Genomic DNA, 24922 nt, shown 5'->3' with positions numbered 1-24922 from the left:
ACAAAACCCCTCTTCCCACCAAGGTGGTTGAGGTGCCTTGGAGGGCTTCGCCAGAGGAGGTACCCACCTCGTCTTCCTCACAGGGGAAGGGAGGGAAAAGCAGCATCAGTTCAGTTCCAGTGGGGATGTGGTGAGCAACTTGGTGATCGGTTGACACAAGGAACCCTTGGCCAAAGAGGCTCTGCAGGAGCAGATAGAAATTAGGCAGAGCAGTAGGTGGGGGGAGTGGGCTGGTTGTGGCCCCTCTGCCTGCCCGCAGTGCTGCAGCTGCGGGAAAGGTCAGGCAGAATGTGAGCCAGGCATTAAATTAAACCTGTAAGGAGACACTCGTGGAACTTAAGATGGATTAATTTAAGGTGTAAAGTTTAAAGCGTATTATTATGAAGGAGGATTAAGCTAAACTGAGCTAATGACACCACTTTTGAATGCGTATCCACACAGTGGATTCAGAGCTTTGGCTCCACGCCTTTTGTTACTTAAATGTACTTACCTTCTTAAATGTCCCCATAAAGATATATGCCCTTATATTCCAGATCTTCACATTCTCCACTTTTTGTGTGGAGAAGTTTATATGCTGTGTCGGAGGTAGAACTGGTTTTGGTTGGTTGGCTTTTGCTTCTTCCCCCCCCCCCCTTAATAAAAAAAATAGGCAGGGGGGAAGGCAACACAGAAGTTTGTTTTAATTTTTCCCCATGGTGGTAATGGCATTTGTGATGAGCTGATAGTATTTATTCTTAGATGACACATTTGTTAAGGAAGGAATAACTTTGTTCATGTGATGTTGACATGCCCTAATTTTTATGTGCCCCATCTCTTCTAATATACGAGCCATTTCTATTGCTTTATTCTGTTGTTACTCTCATGGCATGGGGATATCTGCGATGTCAGCATCTGTATTTTCCAAACACTCTGTACTCTCTTATTTTACACTCTGTGGTTTAAAAATCAAATGCAAATTTGAATACTGTAAACTCTCCACAAAATGTTTATCTTACTTTAAACAGAGTAGTGAATTAACTAACATAATTTGTAGTTAGTAATAGTTTGTAAATAAGTAATAAATCAACTGAATTGATTTTTCAGGAGCGAAACTGATTTGAAATTACAGGTTTGCTGTATGTTAAGTAAACTATTTAGTACCTAGTTCTGTATATAATTTTATCTCACCACAAACAATGCCATCAGGTTTTCCTTGAGGGTAAACTAGAGAACAGTATTTGTAAGTGGATAAAAGACTAAATATTTAAAAGACAAACACACAAAAATAAACCAAAACCACCAATCAAAAAACCTCAGACTTTTGCTAAAGTTATTCTATTTAGGCAATCATATAAGAGCAAAACAAATACGAAGAAAAACATAGGAGAAAAAAAAGGAAAAAGTCACAAAGTGCAATGCAATGTAATAAAAAAAAAAAGGTTTTGAGTCAGGATACTTTTAGGTTAGCTGTCACAGTGTTTTGCCACGCTGTTTTGTGAAAGCCTAAGAAACCCGAGACAAAACCTCAAAATGTTGTATTTGCTGTGTGGCTTGTGGTGTCAGATGAAAGCTCTGGTGCTTCTTGTGTGTGTGGAGGTCAAATGCAGGCAGGGATAATGGCAGCTGCTTTATGTCTTGAGGCTGGAGAAACTAACTTTGGTGTCCTCGGATCTCCTTACAATGGATATAATAGACTTACTCTTTTTGAATACTGCTAGTCTTCAGCAGTCTGAGATGTACCTTAAAATGTTTGATTATTTTTTTTTAAATACAAATGTTCCTTATTAATCATTTGCTTTTTGACTTCAGTAGGTATCCCTCTGAGTCTCCTGGGAAAGGTCAATTAGGAACCATCGTTATCTATGTCCTAGAGCTGGATTTGGTAATTTTGGGAAGGGGCAGGGGAGCAGGAGCAGCGGGAGGGAGATCACTCTCCAAGGTTTTTCGGGGTCTTTTTCTCCAGCTGTCTCTGGGTCAGCTCAGAGGTGCCTGCAGCCATTTGGTCTCTGGGCAGTAACAACCCATCAGGCAGGAGGACCTTGGTCTAGTTGAGGGTGACGTCCCCAAAGGGTGGTAGGCTGAGTCATGCAGTGGCCAAATGTGGAACCCCCATCCCTGGCGTACTCAGTTGTCTGTGCTAAGGGCACGTCCAGACACTGGGAAAGATCCAGGTGCTGCTATGCTGGGTCGGCCACAAGCCTTGGACAGTGGCCACCAGCCTTGGGCAGAGCGGGACCCCAGGCACAGCAGCTTCAGAAATGCCCATTTGTGTGCATCTGGCATCTTAATTCTGCAAATCCCTTTCTGCTTCCCCCAGTCCCAGTTACTCAGGGTCACTCTGTGTGTGTTTGTAGCGCGCGACCGGCGTTGAGTGTGCAAGTGGCGTCTGTAACTCCTCTGCAGCTCCTGGCCAGGCTTGTGTGCTTGTGCCTGTGTGCATCCAGCAGCGGAGGCTGCTCTTCTCAAACCAAGTGGTATTTCAGTCACAGTCCAAAGCGTTCAATGACTATTTTTTTTCTATTCGTTTTCGTCCCTGCAGTCCATGATGCATAATAAAAATAAATAAACACGGCATTACTACTACTATTAAATTTAAAAAAAAAACAAAAACAAAAACAAAAAAACCTGGAAGTTCTTAGTCTCGAGAAGAGGGTGGAGCAGGGGAAAAGTGCAGAGCCCATATAACAATGGGGAGTCCGCTTTATTAGTATTAAGGAGGAAAATAAAATCTGCTCTGGCAGTAGTGAAATAAAACACCAGGAAGATTACATCAGTCTTTGTTTGCACACAGTATGATTCTTCTCTTTCACCAGCCAATTTGTATATTTGAAAAGGCGGTTGCTTGGTTAAAATAATTAGCTGTACTTCATCCAATTCCCCAATTATGTGAAAAAATGTTTGAAGAAATATAGACAATTGTTGTTGAGCAATTTAAAAAAAAAAAAAACAAACCAAAACCAACAAGTAGTGGTCACTGAACAATTACAGCACCTTGTTTAAATACCTGCATATATGTCATAGTTTCAAAATGAGACAGGCAATTCTCAGTGACCCTTTGCAGTAGCTGTTGTGGTTTGGGATAGCGGCTTTAGAAGTATAGCAAAATCCTAACGTTCTGCTTGAAACTTGTGCAGGATAGGTTAGCCCAGGATTGCCTTAGAGAAGACAGATAGGGTCTGAAGCTAAATTTAGCAAAGTATATTTGAAAAAAAAAAAGAGTAAACTGGATCCAAGCCATGTGTCCTTATTATTTTATGATTTAACAGGCAAAAGTCTGTATTAATGAATGAGATCTACTCTTTTATTCCAGACTATCTGAGATTATTATTTTGAGATAAAAACATGCAGAGTTTTTGACTATTTCAGTGTTTGAATAAGAGACCATTGCAACAATTTGAGTAAGAATTCCCTGTAGGAGGTCTGGTGTAGTATATTAACAAGAACTTCAGTGACTTGGGAAATCATTTTTCCTTGTTGTTCCTACACTTGGAGCTAGACCTGTTGTATTTTCAGGAAAAGCAGTAATCAGAGATTTTGAAATGGAGGTTACTTGGGAAGGATGCACAAGTGCTGCTGGTTGAGGCAGTGGTCATCCCAACCATTTCTTAACTTCAGGCTCCTCGGTAGACATACAGGCAGTAACACGAAGTCGCGCACTTCGTTTTTGTTAAACCACTTCCCCATTTTCCATACCTGCCAGCCACATTTTTACGGGACTGTGTTATTCAGGTTGAGGAGAGTCAAGATGTCTGCTGGCACGGTGGAAATGCCTGATCACAGGGCTCTGCTGGCTTGTGGACCTGACCATGGGTGGTGGGCAGCAGAGCTCTTTGCCATGGGTTTTCCTGTTGTCTGTGGCTGCAGGCAGCCTTGGAGGCTACTGGGCTGGGGCCAGGGCTGACCACCCTGAGTGGTGCAGGCTGCAGGTGGGAGGCTGTCAGTCCTCCTTGGCCATCCTTTCCCCCAGCTCATCTCTGCACCAGACACTCCTGAAACCCATTTCCACCTGTACGTCAACTGATGGGTGATGTATCATTTGAAACGTGCATGCAATGGATGTAGGTTCCCCTGTTGCACCAGTTCTGACCCCTTCAGCGGGCTCATTTGCATCAGCCAGGGCATAGCTGAACAAACGCTGAGAATTCCAACACATTTTAAAACATTTTTGCCAGTTCATTGACATTGTCAGTGTATAAAACTCGAATTACACTTGTTTCTATTCCTTTTAGGGGGGTGGATGTTTAATGCTGCCTGTGGTCTGCTGGGTAGCAAAGTGAACTCAGCCAACCATCCCAGATAGCGTGGGAGTTGAGCAAGGCGATACCTGGGTCCCCCAAAGTTCATGGGCAGTGGGTTTTTCTTCCAGCCCGGGAGCACGGGGACCAGGCGTCCCTCGGGAAGGGGGGATGACAGGACTCCAGCTTTGTCTCTGTAGTCCCCAGCTCCCTCACCTAACCTGAACTTTGCAGCTGCGGTGTGTCTTACTGACCTCTGCGCCATCAGTGCTCGGTCTCCAGGTCGCACCTTGCTTTCTTCATGCGTGGGTTGCCCCATGCATGCTGCGCTCTCCCGTATTTATCCTCTGGATTTTGTTTCTTTCTCTTTGCAGGGAACGGATGCGCCAGTCTGCTATGTTCGAACTGTGCCAGGGGATGCACCAGATCAGTCTGCAGTTTGTTCGCTTGCAGCTTAGCTTTGAGGAGTACACTATAATGAAAGTTTTGCTGCTGTTAAGCACAGGTAAGTCGGATTCATAGGTACCTGGCAATACTTGAAAATATTCCAATTCACAAAGAGGTGCAGTGATTTTAACTAATGTGACAAAAGAGCCAAACTGTTTCCAGCAGGGCCACAGGGATGAGCCTAGTTTTATGTCTTAGGATTTATCTGCAGATCTCGCTCTCCGTTAACGCGGGAAGTGTCTGTGCAGTTTGAGTGTGACATGTGCGTTGGAAGGACAGGAGTGGCCAGGCAAGGGGCTTTGGCCCCTCTCTGTACGGGAACTGCTCATATTGGCCAGGCGTGCCAAGAAAGTGTAAGAGCTGTGGGGACTGGGGAGAAATCCCCACTGAACACTGAAAGCCACTGGTTTGGGTGACTTAACGTGACCTTCAACATCAACAGATGTACATTACCTATACTGCAAAATGGATTAAGTTTCCAATGCCAAGTGAATTGAGAATTTTACAGGGCTCTGAAAGTTTAATAAATGACAGTGCATGCTTTGTTTTTCTTGAGTGTCATGCTTTGAGTTTTCTTAAGATACAAAATTACATCTTGGTGTTTGTTACAGCACTGTGTAGTAATTAGCAGATCTGTTGGTCTTATCTTACTGAAAATGTTGAAAAAGTCCCGTCCCAGTACAATTGTATAAATACACAGGCGATTTTTACATTACCTTTCCATCAGTCTTGGTGAAAAAGCCAACTACCTGTAAACAAGCTTTCTTCTGTATAATCATGCTCCTTTTTGTGGGATCCACTCAGTGACATCATGATGAGATAACGCATCAGCTTGATTGGTGGGCGTTCGTGATGTCGCTTCAGTGAACTCACCGGGCAAGAATTCCCCCAGCAGAAGGAGGCTGGATGTGGGGGCTTTGTGTGGGGAGAGGAGGAGCGGGAGATCAAAGGGGCCGCTGCGCTTATTCTGGCTTTCACTTGCAAGCTGCCAGCAGCAGGACGCACGCCCGCGGCTGCCGGGGCCGGGGGCTGCCTGGGCTCGTGCTGCACAGAGCGTCTCCCCATTCTGTGGTGAGCGGAGCCCAACGTGCCCTTTGAGATCCAGCTGTCTTCTCCCATCGCTCTATCTTCTGCCCCAGCAAGCTGAGAGAAGAAATGAATGGCAAGCGCCAGGCGTTAGTTGTGCAGCACTGGAAGGCGCTTATCGCCGAAACCACTAAAGGACGCCAGAGCAGGCTGATGCAGGGGCAGATTTAGACATGCAGGAGCCTCCTGAGTCCCCGGCCGTGGCGTGGGCACGTTGGCTGCAGGCAGAGTTAGGTGCCTGTGAAGGGATTTGCATCCAGCAAAGGCGAGTGGCAGCCCCTTCAGGCGAGGTGGTGGGACAGTGTCTGCGGTGCGTTTCGTTCAGACCTCGCCAGTCCCACCCAGCCGGTAGCTCTGTGGGTAAAGTACTTGCCTTTGAAGGAGGACATGAAGCTGCAGTTCCCATCCTGGCTGGAGGGGATTTGGATCTGCTAACAGAAACCTCCTGGGGCTGTAAGTTTTTTGGGCTCGGCTGTCTCTCTCTCTCCCTCCCTCCTGTTGAAGCCATTCCAGCTCCCCGGGACGGCGAGAGACGACGCCAGCTGGGGAGCGCTTTGTGTCCTGCCCTGAAGGGTCTGACCCACAGGTCCCGCTCCGCTGAAGGTTCAAGGAGATGGTCTCCTGGTGAAACCAGGACTGTGGGGAGCTGATGTGCTCCAGGGTACCCCTGGGGTGTAAGTGGGCTCTTTTTAAGGTTGTCACTCGCTGTCTTTGCAGAAGCAGCCAGCAGTGCTTAACGTGGATGTGCTTTGGGGGGGGGGGTGTCTAGCTCCCAAAATGTTCATGAGAGAGTGTCTGGATTGGAGATCTGGCTCTGCTACTTTTTAATCAGCCCTAAAGGGGGAGAATCTTTAGAAAAAGAGCCCGAAGGAGTTCTAAAGACATATCAAAAGTTCTTTAAGCTAGGTATTTATTATTCTACCCTCTTGAGAATGTTAACTAATGCCTTGAGTTATTACGAGAATCTGTGAGGTGAGATCAGCTTGGCCAATTAACTTCAGCTAGCTAGGTCCCTTTGAAACACACACCACGCTCACTAGAAAACCTACTAAAAATAGTTTGTTTCGGGAGGATCAGGGTATTTATGTTCGAGAGAGGAGAGCGAAATAGAAACGAATACCATGATAAAACCCAGAAAGTGTCATGTGAAGGCAGCAAACCTGGTTTCGAATGATTGCACCTTGATACAAGCTTAGGACAGAAAACACCAGGTTTGTTTTCATTTAAAATTTTTTTATTGAATAGTGTGATGAGCAGAGTACAAGTTATTCTGAAACTTTCATGATGACCACATCAAGGAAGTTTCACTCCATTTACATGTGGAAGAAACCACACATTACAACTCAATTGTTTTCTTGCTTTCCACAGACCATAGATTTTGGGAGCTTGCCAGAAGCATTGCTGCATTTAATAAGTAAAATCAGAAACACTGGGCAAACCTCCAGAATTTCATGTTTTGCTGGAGTTCTCTTTATTTGTGGTCTTTCTTTCTTTCTTAATAATCTGGCTGGGGTGATGGTATAATAATTTTCAGACAGAACGGTAAAATACATAGTACTAGACAAAGAAAGAGTGGTTCTAACAGTGTTTAAGCAGCATGTAGGAATACAGGCCTGTAAATATTAATGGAACTGTAAAGCCCGTGCATTTTGTGTAAGGGTCACAGTGTGCTCTGATGGCTTTACTCATCTTGATTGGTGTCTCTATATTCAGTCAGCTTGAACTGAATTTCTATACCTGTTCCAGACAGTTTCTTCTATCTGTCAGCTGACTGACTGAGAGATTTGGCATCTAGAATTTAAAAATTAAATACTGTGTTTATATAATATAAATATATAATATTTACCAAGTGGTAGGCGGGCTGGTGCGTTACCTCCTAGGCTTTTTCTAAAGATTCCTCCTTGTGCCCCCATTTCCGGCACTATGATGGTCTAAAGTCCTTGCTACTACTCATGTGGTGGTAGAGCTCCTCCTTGTTTTCCATTGCTAAATTGCTCTGGTAGATACCGGTGATAGAAGATACTGCTGCTTTTTCTTCAAGTTTCTACTCTGGAGCCATTTGGGCGGTTGTTACATGCTTATGATGTGATTGAAGTGGGATAGAAGGCAGTTCACAGGATTTCAAAGAGAAGGGAATGGGTGAACGAGACAATTTCTGTCTTTCATCTTTAAAGTTGTTAAGTCAGGGTAAGCTAAATTGGAAGATGACTTTTTTTTTTTCCTTTCCTTTTTTAATAAGTAACTTCCCATTTAGCTTACTCTGACATAGCTTTCTGGCTTGCTTAGAAAATAAACTCACTCCTGTACAGTGTAGTATTTTATTTTCCTTCTGTGGATTAGCATTAAGAGATGCAGAGGAGAAAAATATTTAATGGTTAGGCAGCATTCAACCAATTCAGGTATTAAAACACCAGAACATTTTGTGTAATGTTGTTAATAACTTCTATGAGGTTTTCCTAGAGATCCGACCCTGTAAGCCATTCCTGTTTGGGGCAGAACCTGCTGGAGTGCCAGGGTATTTGCAGTGTTAAGAAACGGTGTATCTGCTTTTGTAATTAGCCTTTCTGGTGTCAGTCACAGTAAAAAGTATCAGAAAACTCCACTTTTAGTCTATCTGTGAAATGATCCCTCTGGCAGATGGGAACTTTGATAGGATGCTAGAAATGCTTGCAACTGTACGTTGTGGTCAAACACTGGGTCAGGATGCCTGTTTGGAAAATAGTCTTCTGTTCTGTGCAGAATAATGGCTCTGTTCTAGGTATTATGCAGATGCTTACTAACATCCAAAGAAATTTTAGATGTTACTTGATGGCATAAAAACGTGTCACTTGGTCTAGCATTTCTGCACGTAACAGCTGTAATTCTGTACCTTCCCCTCCTCTGCCAAGTGTGGGGAATCATTCAAGAATGGTAAATCACTTCTTCAACTTCTAAAAAAATATCCTTGATCCATCTGCCTTTTTTTTGTGGTTGGGTTGTATTAAAAACAGTTTCAGCATGAGGTTAGCATGTGTCATATTTCTGAGATGTTATCTTGTCCTCTGCCACAACTTCTGCAATCACAGATCTGGAGAGGATGCTTGAATCACTTGAAAGTCTGTATGATGTTGTTGATTCCTTACCAATGTCTGTAAAATGATGGACTTTGCTTAAAGGTTTAATTCTTTAATCCATTAACTGGTGTAACTTTTTAAGTATGCACATCAAAAGAATAAGCAATACAGTTAATATTAATGTAAGACTGTCTTTTCAATGACAGTTCCCAAGGATGGTCTCAAAAGCCAAGCTGCATTTGAAGAAATGAGGGCAAATTACATTAAAGAACTAAAGAAGATGGTAACTAAATGTCCAAGTAACTCTGGGCAAAGCTGGCAGAGATTCTACCAACTGACTAAACTTCTTGACTCCATGCATGATGTAAGTATAACTCCTCAGGGAGTCCAGACAAGTTAAGCAAAAAATCTCTCCATTAAGGTAAACCAATAGTCTTTAATTGTGTTGACTAACAGGGAGAAAAAAACAAACAATAATTGAATTCTTTTTAAAGGAACATCTGAGAGAAGTTGTTAGCAAATGAATTTAAGGACAACTGCCAAGTAAAATAAGAAAATATAAGTCATTAAGGGCTGGGTCCTGCTGCCTTCTCCTGTGTTAAATGGTAGTGTGTTCCTCCAGCGATTTGCTTATGGTCAGCAGAGCTATTAGTGGGGTCAGAGGCTCTTCAGCGGGACAAGTGGTTAGCTTAAGTTAGACACAGCGCGAGTGTGCCACACAGAGTATCCCGCGAGCTGCTTCTCAAGGAAAAGTGCCGGAGTAGCGTGTCACGCATCTAACATGCCTGATGTGCTAATATATGTTGAATTAATTTGGTGATCTTTTACAGCTGGGATTGTAATAATAATTACTTTAAAAGGTGTATTAAGACCTTGGAGCCATCTTGGCTATTTGAAGCTTTATTTGAGCTTTTCAAGTATAAGAGTCACTGCATTGTCAGGTTATTTCTACCGCCCTGTCTCATTCCAGTGCAAGGTGTTTGTTTTATGTGTGTCAGGTGTGAGATGTGATTAATGACATGGGAAACTAGAAGTTTCGTTCCAAAACACCCAGGCTGTTGGTGCCTCAGCCCTGAATGACTCTGAAGGGTTGTGGCAGGTTGTGCATGGGACCAGCTCGTGGTTTCGGAAGGGGTATCTGTAGCATTGAGCTCTTAGGTTGGGAGCAACCGGTAAGTGCAGAGATTAACCTCTCCAGATGCTTTGAGCAGCAGCAGGGTTGTATCCCCATGCTCTCCGTAATGGAGCCTGGAGTCCCCACGGAGGAAGCCAGTGACCCAGCTGTACTGGTCTCCTCAAGCCGAGGGGGTTTCCCCAGTGCCCCCTGAGAGCGCCCTGGGCATCAGCCCCTCGCCTGGGGCCATCAGGGCTGGCGTCCGTCCTCTCTGAAGCTGCGCTGCAGTGCAGCAAGTGATGGGAGACTCGTGGGGCCGGTGAGAGCCACTTGTGGTCATGTTTGGGTACAAGAGAGCGGGATGCTGTGAGCAGAGGCTGAAGCCCAGCAGCATGCGCTTGGTCACTTCTCAGTAAAAAAAACATGGTGAAGTGGGTCACCTCCCACTGAAAACTGGTAAGCTGCAGCAAAGGAGAAAACTGTCCTCCTCCATCCTGGGTGGGCAGGGTAGTAACTCTGCTGCATGAAGAACCTACAGCACTTGCTTTCAGAGCCTGCATGTAAATGTACTACTTCGTGCTCGACTTAAATTTTGTTTTTTGTAGAGACAGTACAGTACAGTGCGCTTCAGGTCAAAGCTGTATAAGGGCCCGAGGTCTGTTTACAGAATGTACATATGGAATTATTTTTCAAATATTGTTCTGTTGTTCATTAAAACATTGCAAATCTTAGTGGGAGGCAGGGAGAGTACTATCAGTACTGCAGTAACAGCTCATTCTTCAGAGATCGGGTTTCACTTGCTCCCCGCCAGCGCCAGCGGAGGAAGCTGTAGCGTTCTACTGGAAAGAAAGGGGATGGGTGATAAAATCATTTGCAAGATATTCACATCTGAACCTCAGGGCAGCATAACAAACCTCTGCGTTTGTGGAGTTTTCTAATCCTCTTCAGAATAGGCAGTGTCTATGATTTGTTATTTAAATGGGTGTGTTTGTGTGGTGAAGGTGACTGGATGACAGACTCGTACTTGCTGAGAATGCTACCGTGTCCTACAGACATTTTCCAAAACACGGCATTAACCATTGGGAGCTGAGCTAACTAGAGGAAGCAGACTGCTCTTGCATTTTATTTAATTTTTAATTAAGCTATTTTTACATTACTTTTGTTTTAATAGAGCACTTTGTTACAAAGGACTTTTTAAAGAAAAAGTCCCATTGTCAGCATTCTCTGTTAAAAAGGCCGGTTGTCTGCACAACAGTGCTTTCTTTCAGAGATGATATTGGAGACTTGTTCAACAAAGGCACTTGTTTATTTTTTCTCTTTAAAACCGATTTTTTTGCTTTTTGGTTTTTGAAAGCCATCAGAATAAATTTAGAGCGGTGAGAATTACTCCTTCCCCCCCACTGCCTGTTAGGGCAGAATTTCTCCATTCCATCAATGTAAATGCAGATTTTCTGCTCGACTCCTTAGTATAAGAGGAGCACTTTTTCAGCTGTCACCTATGTATTTTTAACTTACTCCATTATAATTTTAGAGGATCAGAATATATTTGGTGCTGAGGCCCCATGTTTACATGCTGCTGTAGCCACAGCACTGACGTTTGCAGCGCAAGCCCTAAGGGACCGGTGCACAATTTATGCTTATTCAGCCCTCCTGCTGCCTCCAGCTTTTCCATCAGAGCAAAGCAGCACCTCGTCATTCGCGGAGTTCGCCTTACCTGAGTGTAGCCATAAACAATATAAAAATACTGCTCCTTTGCACCTTCACACTTGCTTTCATCGACCTCATTTTTAAGTAGTCTTTCTGAGGACGATGTGAAATAAAGCGCATGGGAATATCAGATTACAGTCTGCTTGGCTTATATAATATGAGGAAGCAAAAAAAAAAAAAACCCAAACGAGGTGGTTTTACATTGCTCAGTATACTAAATCATTCATCCACGCAGTGAACATATGTGCAGGTAGAAAAGTGCCGAGGTGAGGGGAAAAAAAAATTTTTCAAGAAGGCCAGGTAGGCACTTAAGTATTTGAAAAAATCAGCAACTTTATTTAATGATCCATAAAGCCTCAAAGCACCAAAAGTGCAACCGAAAAATAAGAGATCGAAACCCATGCCGGGCAGACAAGATAAACATGGTTTCACGCACGTGCGTGTGCGCACCTGCGCTGGGCCGTAGGAGCGTGCCTGCAGGCTGCCCTGGCGTTTGCGTCACCGCTGCCGTGCACCGAAATGCTCTTTATTTGCATGATGCTGTGTGGAAGCGGTGGTTGCTGATGCAGCAGGCGCTGGCTGACGGCGTCAGTCTGGTTACGCAGCGCGCCCTTCCTCTCCCTCGGCACGAGAGGACAGAGAGGAGTAGGTTATTGCCATTTACTTGCTGTTGTGCTATGGATCAGCCTCGCTTGTGTGGATGGACCCCAGCGTGGGTGTCTTCCGGGAGCACCGCGGGCAGAAATGTAGTCAACGTATTTCTGTCTTGTAGGGATTGTATTTCTGCTGTTGTGGCTGGCCTGCGTGCATCATTTTCACGAAGCAGCATTATGTGTTAAGAACCGTAGTGCAGCAAGCGGAAACCGACCTCTCTACGTAAAGGTCTCGGTCTTGTGCCCATGAACGGCCGTGGGCATTTCAGGGAGAGGTGCATATGCAGCGCTTGGACGTAGGTGAACTGCGCGATGTGATCAGACAAACGGCATGCAGGAACATTGGAAACAGATGTACTACACATGGTATCAAAAACTTCATTTGGAGCCTCCTCAACATCTCCTGTTGGCTTTGGCAGGCGGGGTTGCATCTTGCATGGCAAGCCTCATTTCATATAGGGAGTGTAGTGTATGGTTAGGCGGTTTGCAGAACAAAAGCTGAATTTGGTTTCAATCTGGCTGATACTAAACAGACTTTGAGTTAAGAGGGCTTTTGTTTAGATGCCATGACATTAAACCCTAATGTGAACCTTCCCCTAGTCTTGGCAAGGCAGAGCACTGCACTGTCATTTGCTTGTTGATATTTTCTGCCAAACAAAAATAAATTCTTTAAGGCTCATGCTGCTGAATAATTAATTTTTTATGGTTCCTGAAGGGAATACTTTATAGCTGAGGTGGATCTTTCCATAGGCTGAGAGCGCTAGGATTACACTGGCTGAAAAAGCTGACGGTGGGAAGAAGGGCACAGATCCTCGAGGGGCGGGTTTGCAAGGCGCGCTGGGGCGGCTGCAAATGTGCCTCTGCAGGTGCTTAATCCCACAAAGACGAAGCGGCAGATGAGCCCCTCAGCTGTTGCTGACACCCTTGGGTGCACTTACTTCTGCCACTGATCTGCCAAAGTTGTGTCCCACAGCTGAGGAGCTGTTTTGGAGCCTTGTTGTAGTCCCAGTGCCTGAATTCTCCGAAGCGGCATTTTCTCCGTTGACTCAGAGGCTGCATCCAGTCCCCACGCCCGGTGTGGCCACTACAAAAGCGGCAGCAATGTCAGAGCGTGCATGGGTGTGCGGTGCAGCATCTAACATGCGTCTGTCAAGTGAGAAGTTGATTCCCAGTTCTCTAATGGGGACAGGGGCTACTCTGAGGGTTGTCTTGCTCAGTTTGTGGTGGTTGGATCTCTTCTCCTTCACGTTAATAGGTGTTTGGTGGAGGAGGGCAGAACCTGGCTACTGTCGTCAGAAGGGCAAGGGAGACTGGGCTCAAAATTTACCCTGACCGAGGACTGAGGATGTTTCATTGGGGGTGTGATACTGTGGGTTTGCACGCACGCTCCAAGCATGCAAAATGAGTTCAACTCAGGTTGTTCCATGTCCCATCCAGGTGTCAAGCGCTGTGGTTTCAGTGTGCACATGTTTATGAAGAAAACCTGAAGAAATCAGTGCAGTTCCTAAATCAGATAAACACACCTGTCGAGGCAGAACTAGGTTCCGCGTTTGCTCCTGTCGGATACTGGTAATGCCTAATTTGTGTGTGTTTTATCCACTCCTTACTAGCGTGAGGTAAATACACTGCCTAGGTGTAATCAGAGGCTTCATCCTTTGGTCTTAGAGGCTTTACTCTTTGGGTTAGAGTTCAAGATTCCATAAGCAGCTAGGAATTAGCCACTGTGGCACCAAAGGACATCTGTACCTCTGAGAATCAGCCTGCGAGCCCATCCCAGGGGGAAATAATTTACTTTCCGAGCCCTCAGAGTAAATAATTAATTTACATTATGGGCTTTTCATAAGACTGGGAACAAAAGGGAATATAGTAGTAACGGAATAATCAAGACCTCGGCTGCTGGTGGTTTCCCTGAACCTTACCCGTTGTGAAGCAGGAGCGGTATGCACCGTGTGATGGGGGAAAAGCAGGAGGTCGCAATAAGGCTGCCCGGCCTCGGCTGCTGCTCCTGCCCTTAACGCTACCGCAGGCTCCCGACTCCTGCGCAGTCTGACACACGCGGCTTTTGAAAGCAAGATGCGAAATACCGCCGCTCAGCTGACGGGCAGCAGCTCGTCCTTGCAGGGAGCCTGGCCGGGCGCAGGTGGTCACCGAGGCTGCGCAGTTTGCATGGTGTGGAGCTGCAAGGTTGCCTCCTCCCAACACACCCCCCCCCGCTCCGTGCTCTGTAGCAAACGGGCAGAGACCCACTCCTGAAGCGGACAGAGAAAGTTTTTCGGAGTGTCGTTTTCATATGAGAACACTGAGGTTTCTGACAGTAATAGCTGTAGCTAATAATAGGAAGAAATTACTCAGCATTGTGTTGTTACCCTACTGCTGTCTTAATTGCTGTATCAGTAGGCTTAATCGCAAAGATGCTCCTGATAGAGAAGTGACTGTGGGCTTTCATACCACACTCCAGGATTGTGAGAGATTTTGGAAGTCAGAAAACTAACCGAGCACAGAAACGTGCACCCTGGCAAATCAGACAGTTCTCACCGTTTGTGGAAACACAAGGACATGGTGAGACTGCCAAACTAAAATCAATTCTTTTTGCTGTAAAAATTCTGCAAGTGCTCGAAGGTCACTGTAACTGTATTAACTTCAGGGAGTTCATTAAAGTATTCATTTTTTTTTTAATTATGAAGAACAGTATGGGTGAAAAAGTCCATTTTATGGAAACCCCACCCTAATAACGGAAAATGATGTTTGATTAATACTCCTATTTCTCAGAGGTGCTTAATACAGCATACAAATGTGAAGACTGATTTAGTAAAAATGTCAGAATTGCTAAGACTTCTGTAGCCTTGAAAACGTTGAAGCGCAGCGCACTCTCTGTAGGGTAGGGAGGAGAGAAAGCTTAATCATTAACGACTGAAGTGGTGCAGGGTTATAGCTAACAGCTGATCTACTCGCTGGCAGAAGAGCTGTCATGTCTTGCAGCAGTCTGGGTGACACGAACGTGATAATTCTGACCTGTGTGTCTGCATCCCCTCAACCCAGCTCATTTTATTTAGTGGTGTTTGCCCACCCAGAGAGGCTGCCGTCTCCATTCTGGGGGATACCCCATTCCCCCACGTGCAGAGGGAGGCTTGCAACGCTGTCAAAGGTACCGAGCCATGTTTTATTACCAGCTCCAAAGAGAGCTGAACGATTCTCTACTAAATCGGTAAGGACAATGTCCTGGTTGCACCCCGAGGAAATGGGCGTTATTTTAGCTGTGGCTTTAATGGCACCGTCTGCGGTCTGCCAAGCTGGAGCTCTTCAGATGGGTGCTGAAATAATTGGAGATAGCAAAAGTAAATACGTTTCTAGTCACTGTTGCACTGCTTGTGAAAACAGTGGTGCTTTCATTCACACGGCTTAATTAGAGGTACCCTTCACGCTGCTCTACTGGAGGAGGTGTCAGTGTTTCTGATGTAAGCTACCAAAAGTAGAGGGTAAAAGCGGTCAGGTAAAATGTAGTCAGGAGTTCTTAGAGCACAGGGATTTTACAGGCCTTTGAAGAACAATCAGAAGTATATTTGATCTAGAAAATTCATAAGCCAAATTTGGAGGTGCTGCATAGCTTGTGTTACCCCACTTGTTATCTGTCACTGCCATGACAGTGTTTTGTGTTACAAATGAAAGCCAACTTTTTCATTTCCTTACTGAAGAGGCAACTTCTCTTTTAAAGCAAAAGACTAGCTAGATTATTTTCCTGTTGTAAATCGAAGCTATATCAGATGAATGCTGCTTGGGATGCAGAGGCAGGTATTGAAATTTCAAAATTAACATTGCCTGTGGAACCTGAATTTTGCCCAAGCTGCTGGGGGGATGGTACCTCTGAAAATGTCCGAGAAGATGCCTGCAGAAAAGAGCACTGCTCGTGGCTCAGTTCTCGGCCTGGCAGCCTTCTCTCGCTGACCTTATCATATTGTTTACATTTTAGTACCTCTGAGTTGGCCTTCCACTCTCCCACATTCATTCCTCTTTGTTTTAAATTAGTGCTGGAAGTGCTTCCCCATCCCCAAAAGCCACACAGCTTTTCAGGCTGCAGTTAAACAGATGCTGCCGGGAGAGTCCTGTGTTCCTTGTGACGCCCGTGGTGTGCTTCCTAATACTCCTGTTTTCTTAAAGTGGTTGATTATTGTCAAGTATGTCAAAGTTGATAACTTTGCTTAAGAAAGAGAGGAACAAAAGTTTTAGCAGACTAAATAGGTATAGGATACATAGTTTATCCTTAAGGCTCCAAACCAAAGTATTACATGATAGGTATTTTCTTTTAAATTGGTTTGTAAACTTAACCTTTCCCTTCTGTGGTGAGACTCATATGCACTATGTTATGATAATATCCACGATCACATCCTGGTTTTCCCCCACTGGACTGCAAACTCTTTTACTGTATAGAACAGATTATACTCTCTTCAGGAACGTTAGTATTTTTCATTTTTCCCTTTTGTCTACACATTCACCAGACATGCATATGTACTTGATACGACTAAAAGCTTGCTAAGAAGGCAGAGTTAATAGTTTCCACGCAGGCTTTTCTGTGATACCTCTCGCAGTGCATTCCGAGGCTTCACGGGAGCGTGGCGAGGCAGGCTGAGGGAAGGTGAGCCTTCAGCGCAGCACAGATGGTTGGCAGCGTGGCAGAGATGACCCCAAGCCCCTCACTCGCAGTCAGGGATGGGAAACTCCTCGTGTTCGCGTTCAGGAAAAGCGGCACATTCAGCGGGGTCATTGCGAAGGTTGTGTCGGGGTGCGAGGCTCAGCGTAGGTGCTGGTATTTGATGAGGCGGGCAGGGAGGAGGCAGTAGCGATTATACCAAGAGACAGTTTCCTTCACTTTCTTTTGGTTTTGTGTTACGTTTGGAATAATTTTTTGGCGCACAGTATATGCAGAAACGACCTCCTCCTAATAGGTAAAGTAAACCTTTGAACATTGGCATTTTTTTCCCTTGGAAATCAAATTATGTCTATGCTACTTATTCAGCCTGCCTCTGTTTAATTAATTAGCATTGCCTCATGACATGCCAGATCATCGGGAATGAACTAAGCAACAGCGGACAGACTCGTGTAGTGCTCAAGAGCAGAAAGTCACATGTTCGGGTGATCTCAGCGCTTTGTGTTGCCCATAAATTGCTTATATGTTCACAAGAACAGCTGTGAGAGCCCTGAAAATAAGTGATAAGGTACAGTGCCACAGGACGGTAGTCTGTTGCTGCCTGTGTTTTTTCTTTATATCCTTTTCTGCCTTCTGGAAGTCCACTTTTATTTACTCTAGCGTTAACAGGGGCTTTGCTGCAGAGTGCAACTCTACATGTTAAGAACTGAAACGGCAACCTTGTGTTTGATAAACTGCACAAGCAGAAGCGGTTTAAGTCCTTTGCAAGGACACAGGGCACCAAAATTCAGCCGTGCGTAAATTTTGAATTTTTAAACAGCAGAGGCTCTAGGTTTTTCTCAGTCGTACAACACAGTAATTGGGTGAACTGCAATGGAAATGAATGCGCTAAGTGAAACCTAGATGCACATCTTTCACGTATGTCTCGGCAGCAGACTTGCCTCTGCCTCTTGACTGACTTGCGCTGTTTTTCTTAAAGATCTCAAAGGGTCCAACTTCCTGTAAGGCTTTAAGACATTCATTTAGAACATGGCAACCAAAAAGCCTAGTTTGGCAACAACATTCTCTTTGATACACCCAAGGAGTACTTGTTCATGACCTTTAGTAGCAGAGTACTATGTAAAACTAACCCAGCCAAAGCCTGCGTGCGTGTAGGTTGAGCCGTGAGATCGCTTTGCCATGTTTTTATCATTAAAACAGAAGTAATTCCTGGAGCAGTGATGCTAGAAGAGGTCATCTCTTCACAGTTCTCTGGCTCAGATGGCATCTTTGGTTTATAGCAAAGATAAGCTGCAGTTTGCAATTTTATGTGGAGAAAATTGCACAAAACAAGAGACAAAACAAATTAAAATGCTCAGAAGCCAAAATTAACGTTCATTCTTGTAGTGTGAGTAAGTTTCCCATAATGTGTAGACCAAAATGAAGCTCTGCAACTGACAAATGAGAACACCAGCACCTGAGACAAGGTAGAAAAAATCAGACTAAATTTATTGGTGCTTTGAAGACGCACGGTATTTTTTTTCCCCACACACCAAAAAAGCTCATGGCACCTGTATGCCATTTAGTGCTTCAGCTCACATTCCTCTTACAGCTGGAGACCACCTTTATTAGGATTACAAAAGGGCTGTCAGTTGCTGTTTTGGAGAACTGTGATACGGTTTCACCCGTGAAAACCTTTTGTGCCCAGCAGAAGCCAAAGCAGTGCCACGGCGCAGGTTTGTTCTGCTGGTGGAGGCAGTCCCGCACCCACGGCTAACTCGGTACTTGGGCTGTTAGAGAGCAAAGCTTCCTTCTCTGTCATTGAAGAGCTAATTAGAAATTGTTACCTTTAAAATTCTCAGCATTATGCTTAATCCACTGAGAGAAAGGAAAAGTGTGCTGCTAGTCACCACTACAAAAATAGAGAATTTAGGGGGTTGGGTTTTGTTGGGTTTTTTGGTTTGTTTTTTTTTTTCAAAAAGAACTACTTCCCTAAATATTGCCTCTATATTTTAATGAGTTGTAAGCGGAAAAAAAAGCTTGAGGTGTGTGTATTAAGAAATGTATTTATATATGCATATAGAAATACTTTACCAGATGAACAATCTCATATGGACTGTGACGCGGTAACACCTGAAATGGCAGAGTGTGACACTGCGTTCATGTTGTTGAGCTAAAATCAGCTGCTCTGGCAGTTGTAGGTTGCGGCCTCTGGAGAGTGCACTGAAGTTAACCAAATAATCTGATTTAACGAACATGTATCCAGCTGTAATGTAGCAATACAATAGTTTATGGCTGATCTTTTTCCCTCTGGGCAGGCGGCTTTATTTTCACAAACACTGAGTACCTATAGTTTTCATGGTGGCCAGTCGCCTGTTAGTGAAATGAAAAGTGCAGTTACACTGAAAAAGCAAGGCTGTGGTATTTTGTTTTCTCCTAGTTAGCAGATTTTTAACAAGTTAAGTAGCACTTTGGGATTTTAGTTCTTTCGTTTGCTTTTTAACCCCTGCAAATGGACTGCTAAGTCAGAGTAAGATGCCGTTTCTTGGTAATAACCAATAAGCTGTTGTTTGCATGCGAATTTCTCTGTGGCTTTCCTAAAAAGTGTTTCTTTCTGTGTTGCAGCTTGTTAGTGACTTATTGGAATTCTGTTTCTACACCTTCCGAGAGTCTCAGGCACTGAAAGTAGAGTTTCCAGCCATGCTGGTGGAAATCATCAGTGACCAGCTACCAAAGGTGGAATCTGGGAATGCCAAGCCCCTGTACTTTCACAGGAAGTGATAGAAAATGTCTTAAACGGAAGAACTTTGCCTTAAGTTTCCCTGTGTTATTCCACACCCATGAAGGACCCAAGAAACCATACTTTAAACATGCTATTTACACTTGTTCAGCAGTCTCTGAATAGTCTAAAATCGTATGAAGGGTTTGGGGAATGGAAAGCAGTTGACTCGGATTTGGCAAGACCTAGATGTTTGGAAATTACCCCATAACCCTTAAAACACTTAGAAAATGTTCCTGTTCCTCTGGATGAAAAGCCATATCTAGTCAATAACTCTTTGATTTTGATATTTTAACAGATGGAGTTTTAAATATGCCATGTAGTTTCTGGTATTGTTTGCTTGTTTTAAAAGGGTTCGAGAACTAATGAGAACTTTTTAAAGCTTACCCTTGGTTTGCACATAAAACGTAAAGTCAATATGGGGCATTAATATTCTTTTGTTGTAAAAAAACAAACAAAACCTATATATATACACATATATACACACACACACAATCCCTAACGTGTAAAGTAATAACAGAACATTTGGTGTGGAATACTCTGTTATCCCCACCCGTGGCATTTGTTATCCCATGTTATCCCACCCATAGAAGACATACACTGTGTTAAGTGTCCATTTACTATTTAATTAAAAAGGATAAGATGTGAAAACAAATGCCCTGGTATCAATTTATAGTATCTATTGTGCTGGCTTTACAAATAATTTTTTGCAGTCTTTTGCTGTACTGTACATTGCTGTATGTATAAATTGTGAAGGACCTGAAATAAGGTGTAAGGAACTTTTGTAAATGAGACAAAAAAATCTTTAATGGTTAATAGGATGAACGGGAAAGTATTTTTGAAAGAACTCTATTTTGCTGGAGACTATTTAAGTACTATCTTTGTCTAAACAAACAAGGTAATTTTTTTGTAAAGTGAAATGTTCTGCATGCATAATGAACCGTTTACAGTGTATTTAAGAAAGGGAAAGCTGTGCCTTTTTTAGCATCATATCTAATTTACCATCCTACAGTATCTGTTGTAAATAACCACACTTAACCTTTTCAGTTGTATTTAAGCCTTTCTCTTTTCCTCTCTCTTTTCCTCCCTTTTGTCTCGCTTGCAAGCGTATGTGACTTGAGCACATCTTAGAAATCCTGCTTCATGTTTTTGTAGGAAACGACACTGTTGTGTTTGCCACTTCACAAAGGTTTCATTTAACAAGACAAATTACGGTCTCTCCAAAGCTTTCGCCAGCTTAATGATGTAGTGAGTTCGTGCCCTCTGTTCCCTTTCTCTCTCAGGGGGACAGGGGTGAATAAGATGTTGAATGATTTTTCTTTTTTTATTAAGGTTTCCCCGATTGTTTGTTTTTCCTTTGAATACTGGACACATAAAACATCTTAAAAGGTCAGATTATTATTTCAGATGGGGGAGAGCGATTTCTGATTATGATAAAGGGAACATGCAGATCATTACAGTAAGTATGTTGAACAGATTTGTACTGGTGAGAGGGATGGTAAGGTGCTGATAAGGGCAGATTAGCCAAGTAGAATTTTTAGTGATAAACTAAAAGCGTATGTAATTTTGTAAGCATTTTTGTAATAATCGGAATTCATCCGAGAAGACAAAACGTTCACACTACAACTTCAACTCGGTTTGATTTTGTCTCAAAAATGTTTTCTCTAGAATAAGACTGCAAAGAAAAAAATTTTTGAGGTGATTTTCACTATTTCACAATTTATAAGCAAATACAAAATTTTGGAGTAGAGTAGAGGACAGGTGGACTTTTCTGAGGCTCAACTGTTGCTAATGTACGCTCATGTTTAAATAGACTAGTTTTTCAGAGTCCTAATCTCTAGCATTCTCTCTGGGTGCCACTGGTGTTTTTGAGCTCTAGTTTGTCCCTTGGCCGGTCAGAATGTAGCATTTCTTTTAAACGGTGGTCGAGTTCAGAATTCTACACCCTTTCCGAGTCCAAATTTTGAGGTGCGCTTTGGTGCACTGAAGACAGTCAGTGCTACTTGTCTTTTTAAATGACACCTGCCTTATGCAATGGGTAATCTGTAAAGACTGTATTCAGAGAGGTTTTTTATATATAAATATATACATACATATATTATTTGCATTTTGGAAGTCTAATTCATAGGCAGATCTTTAAATACTGACCTGCACAGCAATATGAAAGCCAAACTTCCAACGTGAGATACACAGCATGCAGACTGGTTGTTTACAGTAAAGACACAGTCGTATATCCATCTTTTCATTTACATTTTTTTTTAAAGTCTGAAATAGAAAATTTCAAAGCCAGGTTCTGGGTGAATACAGTCTGCAGCAGCTTTTTATATTAACAAAGTTACTGCCTCCTTTTCTGTCTGAGAGTAACTTTGCTTGATTAAGATAGCAAAGCCATATTCTACACTTCACTGTTAAATGCCTGTCCCAGTCCAAATTGTTGTCTGTTTGCTCCTATTTTTGTACCTTATTACTTTTAATCTTGGTTTGGTACAATTCATAATTCACAGAAACTTCATATAATTAAACACACTAAAATTAGTTTTAAAAAGCAATTTATATCTTTATGCAAAAACGTATGTCTGTCTTTGCAAACAACTGTAAGCAGATTATAATAAATCCTTTACTTTAATCACCTGTTGTTTATGAAACCATTCATTGATTATTATTTTTTGCTAGAGATCATCGAAGTAATAGATACAATTGGATATAGATGTTGTAAGAGGCAGTAATCTCTTATCAAGGACACTTAAGCAGAATAGCCATCACTTTTTTTATCTAAACCTGTGTACAGAAAAAAAAAAAAGAAAAGAAAAAAACAACAAAAAAAACCACCCCAACCCTCGTTTTTAGCTACCGGGAAGTTACATTCTTTTGAATTTGTTTAGAATGAAATAGGCATTTGTCTCCTGCAAAATACAAGAAGAACTAAAACACCTTTTAGAAGTGGGCTTCTGTTCATTGAGCTAAATTATTTTGTTGTAAGAAGGAACGGGGATATACAGCAAAGAGCATTGTATACACAGTTAAAAATGTAAAATAGTGTTAATGTACTGCAGTGGGTATTTCAGGAATACTACACTTCGTGCGACTGAACAGTTGCGCAAAATAAAATAGAAAAGACTAAAGTTTGCAATATCAAAATCTTATTAAAAAGATACTTTACAATCAATAATGCAAAAAGCTAATTCACAGGGTGGTGTTTTTCACTGACTTGTTTAAACATTTATGAAATTAAACAATTCTACAGTTAATGCACTTTTAATTGTTTATTAAAGATTTGACTTTTTCTTTTTTTAGAGCAATGTTTTCAGCTGGAGGTCAATGACTTGATAAGATAGACAGCAGTTCTGAGGCCAGGAAGCTCAGAGGAATGTTTAAGAATTCTTGGAGTTTAAATAGATTCCTGGATGAAAAATAAAAGCAGCCAGCAGTATGGTGTAAACAGTAAAATCTATGCATAATGATGCATTTATAATTAGGGGTTTGCTTCTGTATGTTTAAAGCTTTTTAAATAAATAGAAAATATTGTTTGGTCTTTATGTTAATGTCTGCAAGTACCTATTTTTCTTTTTTTTTTTTCCTTTTTTATACAAATTGTACAAATATACATGAATTAAACTGGTTTGATTGCAAGTATTTCTTGCATTTTAATCTCAGATAGGTACTGGTGCAGTGATATCCTTAGAGACAAGCTTCTGCTCATCTAGAAACAATATGAAGTAAATATCACTGTAATATAACATCTTTCTTCATACATCTAGAAATTTGGTTTCTTCAAGCTCCACTAATTTGGGTGACGCAGCGCATACGATGGCTTCAGCTAGAGAGCAGCTTTTGGCGCTGCAGAGTAAGGAATGCCCAACCGTGAGGAATTTGGTTCACTTAACCTGGATGACTGTGCCTGCCCCCCACCCAAATGGGGTGCTGCCACTGCTGCGCGCGCGAGCTACGTCCCCCTCAAAGAAACAAACCCAGCCACCTTCGAAGAGCCGGGCAAGTCTGGCTTCCCCTTTCAGGTGGCCTAGAGCTGCTCTACCCGTTGACCAGTTAAAATTTCTCTCCCGGAACTAGGGATCTGCTATTTTGTATGCGCAACTTTGCCCAGTGACTAAGTCAAACTGCCTTCTCGGGGTCAGGGCTCAGGTCTTTACCATAATTATAATTGGAAGGATAGTTAGAAGGGGAAATAAAACTCTTGCTATCCTGGTTTGTTCTGTGCGCTATCTCAAAAATTCACGGCTACGTTCTGCACAAAGCTAGGTCTGTAGTGTAAGACAACCATTTCATTGCATTTTGGTTTTTTAATAACAAGTCACACAATCTTGTTATTGCCAAAAATCCTTGCACCTGCCTTCTGTTTGCTGAATTGTCAGAAGGAAAGAATAGTAGAGGATCAGCAGTGTTAAGAAAAATTTCCCATATGTTTACAAGCAGATGTATCTGTCATATGCTGTTCTAGAAATAAGAAAGCGCGATCACTACTTTAAAACATAATGAAACTTGTAATCTGACCGCAAGCTGGGACGCTGCTTTCTTTCAGGTACCTGCAGAGACTGAGTTTATGATGAGTACAATATTACTAAGATAGGGCATTTTTACACTCCTTTCTATCATTTCAAAGATTTTACTAGGTAAAACATGCCATGCCATAAGGTTTTCAAAAGAACACATTAACTGTTGCTATCGATAGGATGAAGTTTGATGCTTACCTGGGGTTACTGCAAGCACAGGTGAGGACGCTCTGTTGAACTCTGATGTAGAAAACGATGTCCAAGGCACATTCAGCTTAAAAGGTGGAACTCCAGTGCAGACTTCCAGTTAAACCGTGTTGAGCGCTCATGCATTTGCAGCCTACATAAACCCTCTGTCAGCAACTGTTCTCTTTAAATTGCAGACCAGGTAAGAATTGTGAAATGGGTTAAGAGAAAGAGAACAAAGAACAGAGCACTGAGAAAGGCAAGTTTCTCCCCGAGTCTTTTCCGTGATGCAATTCCAGAGGCTCAGCTAGCAAAAGCTGTAAACAGTGTAGCAGGAACACTTATTTTCATTACAGGGCAGATAAATCAGCCAATGAGATTTTTCTTTCACCCCTCATGAAAGACTGGGCATCAGAAGGAAACCTGCCACTCAGATCAGCTGGGACAATGATTAACAACATTCAGCAGCCTGAAAACCCCGGGATTTTTCACCCAGCAGAGTGAAAATGTTGCCTGGCCAAGGCACAGAGCTGCAGACTGTAACTTCCTACTGA

The 24922-nt window shown here is 42.9% G+C and overlaps 1 protein-coding gene across 2 annotated transcripts in view; it reads left to right on the top strand.

Annotated features, from left to right (window-relative positions):
* The window catches only part of NR3C2 (nuclear receptor subfamily 3, group C, member 2), a 207342-nt gene extending 186627 nt beyond the window's left edge, over positions 1 to 20715 (top strand). The window contains exons 5-7 of one of the 2 annotated variants that reach the window (XM_009890737.1): positions 4589 to 4719; positions 9007 to 9164; positions 19521 to 20715. In XM_009890737.1, coding sequence (XP_009889039.1) covers positions 4589 to 4719; positions 9007 to 9164; positions 19521 to 19676 — 445 coding nt within the window. In that variant the 3' untranslated portion in view covers positions 19677 to 20715. The remainder of the gene's footprint in view (positions 1 to 4588; positions 4720 to 9006; positions 9165 to 19520) is intronic. The other variant, XM_009890736.1, reaches the window with a different exon arrangement.
* Positions 20716 to 24922: the final 4207 nt, after the last annotated feature.

Source organism: Charadrius vociferus, unplaced genomic scaffold (assembly GCF_000708025.1).
Source record: "Charadrius vociferus isolate BGI_N301 unplaced genomic scaffold, ASM70802v2 scaffold178, whole genome shotgun sequence".
Lineage (NCBI taxonomy): Eukaryota > Metazoa > Chordata > Aves > Charadriiformes > Charadriidae > Charadrius > Charadrius vociferus.
This window is presented reverse-complemented; position numbering and strand designations above follow the sequence as displayed.